This window comes from Taeniopygia guttata, chromosome 29 (genome assembly GCF_048771995.1).
Source record: "Taeniopygia guttata chromosome 29, bTaeGut7.mat, whole genome shotgun sequence".
Classification (NCBI taxonomy): Eukaryota; Metazoa; Chordata; class Aves; order Passeriformes; family Estrildidae; genus Taeniopygia; species Taeniopygia guttata.
In genome coordinates this window covers 3482062-3492942 of record NC_133054.1, presented here as the reverse complement: position 1 = coordinate 3492942, position 10881 = coordinate 3482062, and the positions used below count along the sequence as shown (strand labels likewise).

Genomic DNA, 10881 nt, shown 5'->3' with positions numbered 1-10881 from the left:
TAATTCTTCATACAAAGCTGGCAATTTTTTCCACGGGCTAAAATCAAAGCCACAGCTGGTTTTGACTTCTTGCCAAGGTCTCCAAGCCCCCTGCAAGGGTCTGGAGCCAGCCAGGGCAGGCAGAGGGATGTGCTGGACTCCGACATCCCTGCACCCAAACCAGGCAGGTGCAGGGTGGGAGAGCAGACCAGGTTCTGCTCCAAGTTTGGATCAACCCCAGGACACCCATCCCACCCTCCTGCCCCACTTTTGGCAGTTTGGATCAATGCCATGACACCCATCCCACCCTCCTGCCCCACTTTTGGCAGTTTGGATCAATCCCATGACACCCATCCCACCCTCCTGCCCCTCTTTTGGCAGTTTGGATCAATGCCAGGACACCCATCCCACCCTCCTGCCCCATTTTTGGCAGTTTGGATCAACCCCAGGACACCCATCCCACCCTCCTGCCCCACTTTTGGCAGTTTGGATCAACCCCAGGACACCCATCCCACCCTCCTGCCCCAATTTTAGCATCCCCCAGCTGGATTTGCCAGCTCCAGGAGGAGCCCCGTCCAGCCCTGCAGGGTGCACCCCCCCAGCCGCTCACCCTCCCGTTGATGTCCAGCTCCGTGGCCTCGCTGCGGGTCATGCCGCGCTCCAGCCTCTCCCACAGCAGCTTGGCATCGTTCCTGGCACAGCACTGGTAGAGACTGAGGAGCCCAGTGCCCTCAGCCTCGGGGGACACCTCGTAGCAGGGGTAGACAGAGTCGTCAGAGAAGATGCTGCAGGTGTCCGAGGGCTGCGAGGATCCTGGTGCCTCCTCCTCCTCCTCCTCCTCATAGTGCAGCTCCGGGTCGGAGGCATCCAGGCTGGCAGCGGGAGCTGCAGCACGTTCTGCTCCAGTGCAGGCATCTGTCATCCGGCCCGGGCGGGGGCAGCGAGCCCAGCCTGGGGCCAGGAGCCTCTCCCGGGCGGCCGAGGGGGCACTGGGACTGTCACTCCCCCTGGGCAGACACAGAGGGGGCGTGGGAACGGCTGGGAACCAGCTCAGCCCAGCTCAGCCCAGCTCAGAACAGCTCAGCCCAGCACAGCCCAGCACAGCCCAGCACAGCCCAGCACATCCCGGCTCAGCCCGGCCCAGCACGGTCCAGCTCGGCCCAGCTCGGCCCAGTGCATCCCATCCCAGTGCATCCCATCCCAGTGCATCCCATCCCAGTGCATCCCATCCCAGTGCATCCCATCCCATCCCATCCCATCCCAGTGCATCCCAGTGCATCCCATCCCATCCCAGTGCATCCCATCCCATCCCATCCCATCCCATCCCATCCCATCCCATCCCATCCCATCCCATCCCATCCCATCCCATCCCATCCCATCCCATCCCATCCCATCCCATCCCATCCCATCCCATCCCAGTTTAACCCAGCCCATCCCAGTTTAACCCAGCCCATCCCAGTTTAACCCAGCCCAGTTTAACCCATCCCAGCCCAGTTTAACCCAGCCCAGCCCAGTTTAACCCAGCCCAGCCCAGTTTAACCCAGCCCAGCCCAGCCAACGCTCTGGGGGTGTCTGACAGCTGTGACCCCCCCAGGACGGAGCAGCCCCCCCATGGCACAACCAGTGGGAGCCCTGTGGGACCGAGCCCTTTTCTGACCCCACTTTTATTCCATTTTCAGTCCCATGTGAAGGGTGAGACAGTACAGATGTTACCATTCACGCCATCACAATCAGAAGCTAATTATTTCCTAATTACAACACACTATAAACATTTCTTGGCCTATCAGCTTCTGCCACACCACGCTGTAGATGCCTTAAAGCCAATAATCTAAAATTCCCCTCGTGGCTGCCACTACGATGCATCTTTCACAGTTCCAGTTCTCCAAAGTTTCCTGTCTTATTTGCAAAGGCACCCACTGAACCTTGGTTTTAGTTCCATTCCTCTCTCAGCAATCTCTGCCCTGTTCCAGGGCATTTCTAAGTCAGAATTTCTTATTTTGCACACGGGTGTGTGAGCCTTCTGTCAGGCTTTGGGAATTCTCTGTAAATCCATTTCCCACATTTCTCCCCATCTCTCGCTGACGGACTGGGTGAGCGTGGTACAGCTGGGCAGGGCTCTGCAGATGCAGGGGGAGCTGAACATCTGGGCAGCTGTGCAGAGCACAGCCCCCTCCCCGCTCATCCAGGGCACATCCCAGCAGGATGAGGGTTTCCCAGGGGAGCAGCAGCTCCCCAACACACAGAGGAGCTGTGGGCAGGGACACCCCGACTGTCCCAGCAGGATGAAAATTTCCCAGGGGAGCAGCAGCTCAGGGACACCCAGACTGTCCCAGCAGGATGAGGATTTCCCAGGGGAGCAGCAGCTCCCCAGGACACAGAGCCCTGGAACAGGGACTCACAGACTGTCCCAGCAGGATGAGGATTTCCCAGCGGAGCAGCAGCTCCCCCAGCACACAGAGCCCTGGAACAGGGACACCCCAACTGTCCCAGCAGGATGAGGATTTCCCAGGGGAGCAGCAGCTCAGGGACACCCAGACTGTCCCAGCAGGATGAGGATTTTCCCAGCGGAGCAGCAGCTCCCCAGGACACAGAGCCCTGGGACAGGGATACCCCGACTGTCCCAGCAGGATGAGGATTTCCCAGGGGAGCAGCAGCTTCCCCAGCACACAGAGCCCTGGAACAGGGACTCACAGACTGTCCCAGCAGGATGAGGATTTCCCAGGGGAGCAGCAGCTCAGGGACACCCCGACTGTCCCAGCAGGATGAGGATTTCCCAGTGGAGCAGCAGCTCCCCAGGACACAGAGCCCTGGGACAGGAGCTGTGGGCAGGGACATCCAGGCTCAGCCCAGCTCAGCAGGGATCAAACCCTTTTGCTTCTAAGCAGAAGCCAGCAATGGATTAATGGGTGCCATCAAAGGAGGAAAATCAAAATCCCACTGAACTTCCCCACCCCTGAGATGCCGCCGGTGCTCCTCTCACCTGGATCTTCCCCGGGGCTGCTCAGATCTTCCCCCGGGTGCCTCCTCAGCTGGGCAGCATCCCGGCCACAAGCAGGAGGGAGAACTCACCGAGCAGCCACAAAATGTCCCTCTGGACCCTCGGCAGGGCAAAAGAGCTTTGTGCTCTGTGGCTGAGGTGGCCTTTTGGCACCCAAGCTGTGACAACCTGCACGTTGATGTGGGCTCAGCTACCCAAGAGATCTTAAATTAAACTGTTGCTTAAAATGGCTGCATCCAGCCTGAGCAGGATCAGGACAGGATTTAGTGTCTTGAGTCCAGGAGCTGCTGGGAGCCCTGGGCTGTATTTTTATTCCTGTCTCACTTTGGTGTGGCAGCGCTGCCTGGGCAGTCCCACGGGCTCAGCTGCAGCCCTGACAACTCCTTCCACCTGACTTTCTAGCCAGGTGAATCGGCTGAGCAGATAATTCTGGGAAGCTGCTGCTCCAGGTTTGGACATCTGAAATGTCCACGTGCATTCAATAAACTCTGTGATTTCCCCTTAGAGGTGCCTTGGAGTTTCCATCCCTCCTGCTCCACCAGGAATGAATTCCAAAGCTCTCAGGGTAGCCTAAACCCAGGAGCTGCAAAAATTGTTTCCCAAATTACACGTGAAGCCTGATTGTTCTCTTCTCTTCACCTTTAAAGGGTTTTTTGGTGTTGTTGTTTGTGTGTTGTTGAGGTTTTAATGTGTTTCCTGAAGTTCAGGGGCCATCTGGACTGTGAGATCTACAAAAGGACATTCCCAGACCCTGGATCAGATATTTTCTTGCCAAAAAAGGCTGGAATTTGGTGCCAAGGCAAATGGTGGGAGGCCGTGCTCCCCGTTTTCAGCAGAGCCCCAGAGGGCATTTCACTGCACCCTTCAACATGAAAATATGGCACAGAGGAAGGATCCCAACTGCTCCCCCCGTGCTGGGAAGCAGGAGCTGGGAATTCTGGAGCTGAATATAAAGATCCTGGAGGTGAATATAAAAATCCTGGTGCTGAAGGTGCAGATCCCAGACAGGGCATGGCCACCACGGCGTCACCCTGCTGTGACACCTCCTGCCACCCTCCTGCTCTGCCTCACCTCAGGGAAGGACAGGGAGCAGATTTAGGGCTTAAGGAGTCACCCTGGGAGCCACGTGCCATAATCTGCCGCTGGAAAAGTCAGGAGGAGCTGAGACAGTTATGTAAAAACAGGGCTGGGTGCTGAAATGGGTGCCCAGGTGGGTGCCAGGGCTGGGGGCAGCAGAAAAAGGTTTTGCTGGTTATTACATACAACAGGCAGCCCCTAATCTGCACCTGAAACATTGGGGTAAAGTGCTTTTATTATGTGGAAAAGATCAGCAATTCTCCTGCAGGAGCTCATGGCAGAAAATTAAATGTCAACTCCAAAACTCAATACATCAAATGATTGCCCCAAGAAAAAGCAGCCAGGACAAACAGGACCTGAATCACCCCAAAATAATACCCTGTCCCTGAAAATCTAACCTTAACCAAACTGAGCACTAAGCTATAAGCAGAAAACAAAGCCCAAACATAACTGTAAAGCTAAAAATAAACCTATATCCAAAAAAAACCCCAAAGTCTTCCCCAAAATCTCACCCTAAAGACAATGCTACCAATAATCCTAACAAAATCCCTAAACTGAATCTGAACCCAAACCCAAACCCAAACCCGAAGCAAAAGGGAAAGGAAGGGAAGGGAAGGGAAGGGAAGGGAAGGGAAGGGAAGGGAAGGGAAGGGAAGGGAAGGGAAGGGAAGGGAAGGGAAGGGAAGGGAAGGGAAGGGAAGGGAAGGGAAGGGAAGGGAAGGGAAGGGAAGGGAAGGGAAGGGAAGGGAAGGGAAGGGAAGGGAAGGGAAGGGAAGGGAAGGGAAGGGAAGGGAAGGGAAGGGGCAAAAAGGGCAAGGCAAGGAAATGGAAATAGCTTGCACTGCCTTGCTTGCCCCTCCTTCCTCTTGCCTGCTCTAACCCTGCTCTGCCCTACCCACCCCTCTGTGTTCCTGATGTCAGTTTGTAGGGCTCCCCTGGGACTGTCAGGGCAGCACAAGTATGAGGTGGGGGCAGCTCCGGTCTGGGACTTATCCTTCGATGTTCGGATTTTTTGCAATCAGCAGCCGGCTCAGAGCCACAGGGCCCTGAGCAGAAACATCGGCTCTTTTCCCTGGGAAAGAATCTCAGCAGTCCAGGTTCCTGATGTCAGTTTGTAATTCATCCTGTAAGATTGAAAACTCTTTTCCATGGACAGAGATCACAGCCAGTGTCTCTGGGGGCTCTGTCCAGGGGGGTTCCTGACCCCTGCCAGGGTCCCAGAGCAGCCAGAGGGATGCTCTGCATTCCCACACCTTTGGGGCGCCGTGGTTTTCCCGATGTTTTCAAGTTTGGAGCTGGACTCGGCCAGGATGAAAAACCTCCTCAGCGCCACAGGACACAGGGCAGGACAGAGGACAGAGGGCAGGACACAGGACACAGGACACAGGGCAGGACAGGACACAGGACAGAGGGCAGAACAGAGGGCAGGACACAGGACACAGGGCAGGACACAGGACACAGGGCAGAGGGCAGGACACAGGACAGAGGGCAGGACACAGGACAGAGGGCAGGACACAGGACACAGGGCAGGACAGAGCCTTCGGGGCTGCTGGCGCTGCTTGCGGCCCCGGTCTGGGCACGGCGGGTGCCCCGGCACCCCCGGGCACCGTCCCCGGTGCGAGGAATGAGCGCTCGGGGGATGCGCAGGGACCGGGTGCCGCCGCTGCTCTGAGCCCGACAAGGGGCCAAGGAGCCAGTTTGGCCACCGGGCGAGTCAATGCCCGTTCCTGGGAGCCCCCGCGAGCCCCCCGCCCCAAACGGCCGCGCCGCCCTCGCGCCGGGGGTTCCGCAGCGCTCCCGCCGCCGCAGCCGGACCAGCGGCATCACGGCGAAGGAAGGTGGCGGCGGGGATGGGATAGGGTGGGACGGGAGGGGATGGATGAGTATTTTAGGGTCTTTAGGGTCGAGGTGTTGGACCCTCCTGCTACCTGTGGCAGGAATGAGAAAAAAACCTCCCTTGGTGGGATGGCAGGACTGGGTTTGTGCTGTTTAAGGGCAGGATTGATTTCTTTACTTTTTTTTTGATTTCTTTACTTTTTTCTGTGGCCAAAACCTCGCCGGGCAGTGCCAGCCCAGCGGGCTTAGGGGGCTTAGAGGGAATTTCCCCGGGGCTCAGGGCTGTAAAACCCTCGGTAGAGGAGTGCGGCTCCATGCCCAGTGCTCGGGGACTGGTGTCACCCAGCGGCGCTGGGAACAGCCGCTTCCAGGTGTTCCAGGAACACCTGCCCAGGTGCCAGGCAGCGCAGAACTTCAACCTTCTGCCCTTCCTCCTGCAGCATCCGCCCTTTCACTGCCTCCCTTCAGCTGCACACGCCCACCATGGTGTGCTCCAGCCCCGGGCTCAGGGCTCAGGGACCACCGAGCTCGGGCGAGCCGGACCTGCTGTGGCTGGCCGGCCTCACGGGTGCCCACATCGGCTTGGCCCCGATCCCCCAGGACCCCGAGGATCGCTGCAGCATCTGGGAGAACCTGGTGAGCCTGGTGGATTTCAAGTGCCCGGGATTTCCCCTGACCGCCGAGGAGCTCTGCCACTACATCGACATCCCTCGCTCGGCCGAGACCCCGGCCCGGGTCCTTCCCCGACCCCCCGCGCCCCCGGGGGACCCCGACTACCGGAGCAACGCGCGCCTCAAGCCGCCCTACTCCTACGCCACCCTCATCTGCATGGCCATGGAAGGCAGCGAGCAGCCCAAACTCACCCTGGCAGCGATCTGCAAGTGGATCAGCGACCACTTCTGCTATTTCCGCCGTGCCCACCCCAGCTGGAAGGTAGGAGGGGGTTTGGAGCCCTCGGTGGCCGCTCGGGGGTCTCTGCACAGCTCCAGCCCGCAGGGCAGCATTCAGCACCGCGATTTATTCTCTTTTGCATCCAGAGCTCCATCCGCCACAACCTGAGCATCAACCAGCGCTTCATCAAGGTGCCCCGCAAAAAGGGGGAGCCGGGCAGAGGCGCCTTCTGGAAGCTTCACCCCCAATACGCCGCGTGGCTCAAGAGCAGCACCCGCCGAGGGCACGGAGCCCTCCCCGAGCCCGTCCCGGCAGCTCCCGGTGGAGCCCACCCGGGACCGCGGCGCTCCCCGGGCCCCGCCGCCGCTTCCCGCAGCCCCCGCGGCGGTTTCGAGGTGGGCGCGGAGCTGCAGCGGCTGTTGAGGGAGTTCGAGGAGTTCGAGAGAAGCCACGAAAACGGAGAGGGGCAGCAGGGCGAGCAGCGCTGTCCCATGCCCCCGGTGGAAGCCTCGGGGGACCGGGAGGGACCGGGCGAGCTGACCGAGCTGAAGGGCAGCAGCGAGTGGGAAGTTCTGCTGGAGCAGGGAGATTTCTCCGCTCTTGGGCAGCTCCCACCTTCCACCCAGCCCGGAGCTTTCCCCCTGCACCCCGCAAAGGTGCGGGGGCAGCAGCCGCGAGTCCTCCCCGAGCCCAGCCCCACCAAGGTGGGCTTGGATGAGACCCTGATGGCCACGGCGTTCCTGGAGGCTGCGTGGCATGAGGAGATGTGGGAGAACCTCTCCAGCTTCATCCCTGTGGAGCAGGGGGCTGGAGACACCCCGGTCTCTCTGCCCAACTTGGGTGTCATGGATTGAGACGCTCAAAACTCGATTAGAGACGGGAGATAAGAGATTAGATTAGACTCGATGGATTTAGGTACATGGTTTTATGGATGAGGTTTCTTTTTGCTGCTTCCTGTTCTGTTTTTTGCTTGGGGAATGATGCTGAATATACTTAAAATGTTTTCATTCTACTGGCAGTTTTTAAGAGATAGAATAAAGAAAATAAAGCAGAGAAAATTCCTGTTTCACCTTCTGGTTCCCCTCCAGCACCTTTGGGTGGGCCCTGGAGGCCGGGGAGCTCTGCCCAGCCCTGGGGGAAACTGAGGGTGGGACCTGCTGGGCACGGGCGGGGGGCACAGACCTCGCTGGGGGCATCCCCGGTTCCCCCTCAATGCCCCCTGACCCCCCAGTGTGCCCCAATGTCCCCAGTGTGTCCCCAATGCCCTCAGTGTGTCCCCAATGTCCCCAGTGTGCCCCAATGTCCCCAGTGTGCCCCCAATGCCCTCAGTGTGTCCCCAATATCCCCAGTGTGTCCCCAATATCCCCAGTGTGTCCCCAATGTCCTCAGTGTGTCCCCAATATCCCCAGTGTGCCCCAAATGTCCCCACAGTGCCCCCAGTGTGCCCCCAGTTTGCCTCAATGGCCCCGGTGTGTCCCCGGTGTCCCCAGTGTGTCCCCAATGCCCCCAGTGTGCCCCCAATATCCCCAGTGTGTCCCCAATGTCCCCAGTGTGCCCCAATGCCCTCAGTGTGCCCCAATGTCCCCAGTGTGCCCCCAATATCCCCAGTGTGTCCCCAATGCCCTCAGTGTGTCCCCAATGTCCCCAGTGTGCCCCAGTATCCCCAGTGTGTCCCCAATATCCCCAGTGTGTCCCCAATGCCCTCAGTGTGCCCCAATGCCCCCAGTGTGCCCCCAGCGTCCCCAGTGTGCCCCAATGCCCTCAGTGTGCCCCCAGTGTGCCCCCAATGTCCCCAGTGTGTCCCCAATGCCCTCAGTGTGTCCCCAATGCCCCCAAGTGTGCCCCAATGTCCCCAGTGTGCCCCCAATATCCCCAGTGTGCCCCCAATGCCCTCAGTGTGCCCCAATGCCCTCAGTGTGTCCCCAATGCCCTCAGTATGCCCCAATGTCCCCAGTGTGTCCCCAATATCCCCAGTGTGCCCCAATGTCCCCAGTGTGCCCCCAGTGTCCCCAGTGTGTCCCCAATGTCCCCAGTGTGCCCCCAATGCCCTCAGTGTGCCCCCAATGTCCCCAGTGTGCCCCCAGTGTCCCCAGTGTGTCCCCAATATCCCCAGTGTGTCCCCAATGCCCTCAGTGTGCCCCAATGTCCCTCAGTGTGCCCCCAATGCCCCCAGTGTGCCCTAATGTCCCCAGTGTGCCCCCAGTGTGTCCCCAGTGCCCCCAGGGTGCCCCAAATGCTCTCAGTGTCCCCAGTGCATCTCCAATGCTCCCAGTGTGCCCCCAGTGTGCCCCCAATATCCCCAGTGTGCCCCAGTGTCCCCAGTGTGCCCCAGTGTCCCCAGTGTGCCCCAATGTCCCCAGTGTGTCCCCAATGTTCCCAGTGTGCCCCAATGCCCTCAGTGTGCCCCCAATATCCCCAGTGTGTCCCCAATATCCCCAGTGTGTCCCCAATGTCCCCAGTGTGCCCCAATGCCCCCAGTGTGCCCCCAGTGTGCCCCAAATATCCCCAGTGTGTCCCCAATGTCCCCAGTGTGCCCCCAATATCCCCAGTGTGTCCCCAATGCCCTCAGTGTGCCCCAATGTCCCCAGTGTGCCCCCAATATCCCCAGTGTGCCCCCAATGCCCTCAGTGTGCCCCCAATGCCCTCAGTGTGTCCCCAATGCCCTCAGTGTGTCCCCAATATCCCCAGTGTGTCCCCAATGCCCCCAGTGTGCCCCAATGCCCTCAGTGTGCCCCCCGTGTGCCCCCAATGTCCCCAGTGTGCCCCAATGTCCCCAGTGTGCCCCAATGCCCTCAGTGTGCCCCAATGTCCCCAGTGTGTCCCCAATGTCCCCAGTGTGCCCCCAATATCCCCAGTGTGTCCCCAATGCCCTCAGTGTGCCCCAATGTCCCCAGTGTGCCCCCAATATCCCCAGTGTGCCCCAATGTCCTCAGTGTGTCCCCAATGCCCTCAGTGTGCCCCCAATATCCCCAGTGTGCCCCCAGTGTCCCCAGTGTGCCCCAATATCCCCAGTGTGTCCCCAATGCCCTCAGTGTCCCCAGTGTGCCCCAGTGTGTCCCCAATGCCCTCAGTGTGCCCCAATGTCCCCAGTGTGCCCCAATGTCCCCAGTGTGCCCCCAATGTCCCCAGTGTGCCCCCAATGTCCCCCCAGTGTCCCCAGTGTATCCCAGTGCCCCCCAGCCCGTGACACTCCAGCCCTTTGCGTCCCTCAGGGACACCTCCGAGCCCTGTGCCCCCAAAGGTGCCCCCAAAGGTGCCCCCAAAGGTGCCCCCAGCCCCAGCGTGCCCCATCCCAGCCCCCCCGGTGCCCCCGGCCCCTTCCCGGTGCCCAGCCCGTGCCCCCTGCCCCGGCACCGGGCACCAACACGGCACCCACGGGCACAGCACGGGGTGACAGGGCTGGGAGGTGACAGTGGGGTGACACAGGGCTGAGGGGTGACAAAGGAGTGAGGGGTGACAGGGCTGGTACAGTGACAGGACTGGGAGGTGACAAATGGGTGACACAGAGCTGAGGTAACAGAACTGAGGGGTGACAAGGGGCTGGAAGGTGACAAATGGGTGACACAAGACTGGGAGGTGACACAGAGCTGGGAGGTGACACAGGGGTGACACAGGCCTGAGGGGTGACAAACAGCTCAGAGGTGACACAGGAGGTGACAAATGGGTGACACAGGGCTGGGAGGTGACAGGGCTGAGGGGTGACAAACAACTCAGAGGTGACAAGGGGCTGGGAGGTGACACAGGAATGAGGGGTGACAGGGCTGTTAGGTGACAAAGAGCTGAGGGGTGACAGGACTGGGAGGTGACATGGAGCTGAGAGGTGACACAGGCCTGAGGGGTGACAAACAGCTCAGAGGTGACACGGAGCTGAGAGGTGACACAGGACTGAGGGGTGACAAACAGGTGACAGGGTCGGAGGTGACAGTGGGGTGACACAGGACTGGGAGGTGACACAGGAATGAGGGGTGACAAATGGGTGACACAGGACTGAGGGGTGACAAACAGCTCAGAGGTGACACGGGAGGTGACACAGGGGTGACACAGGGCTGGGAGGTGACAGAACTGAGGGGTGACACACGGCTGGGAGGTGACAAAGGGGT

General features: G+C 59.7%; 1 protein-coding gene across 1 annotated transcript; it reads left to right on the top strand.

Annotated features, from left to right (window-relative positions):
• Positions 1–5595: 5595 nt before the first annotated feature.
• On the top strand, positions 5596–7839 carry LOC115491417 (forkhead box protein J1-like). Its single transcript, XM_030259474.4, has 3 exons — positions 5596–5892; positions 6331–6823; positions 6928–7839. The coding sequence occupies exons 2-3, from the start codon at positions 6374–6376 to the stop codon at positions 7633–7635; spliced, it is 1158 nt and encodes a 385-aa protein (XP_030115334.4). The 5' UTR covers positions 5596–5892; positions 6331–6373; the 3' UTR covers positions 7636–7839.
• The last annotated feature ends 3042 nt before the right edge of the window (positions 7840–10881 follow it).

What these genes read in the sequence shown, in the direction of transcription:
- LOC115491417 (XM_030259474.4), top strand. Translation starts at nt 6,374, where the DNA reads ATGGTGTGCTCCAGCCCCGGGCTCAGGGCTCAGGGACCACCGAGCTCG. An exon ending in GTGCCCACCCCAGCTGGAAG is followed by an intron (nt 6,824 to 6,927) that starts GTAGGAGGGGGT and finishes TTTTGCATCCAG; the next exon opens with AGCTCCATCCGCCACAACCT.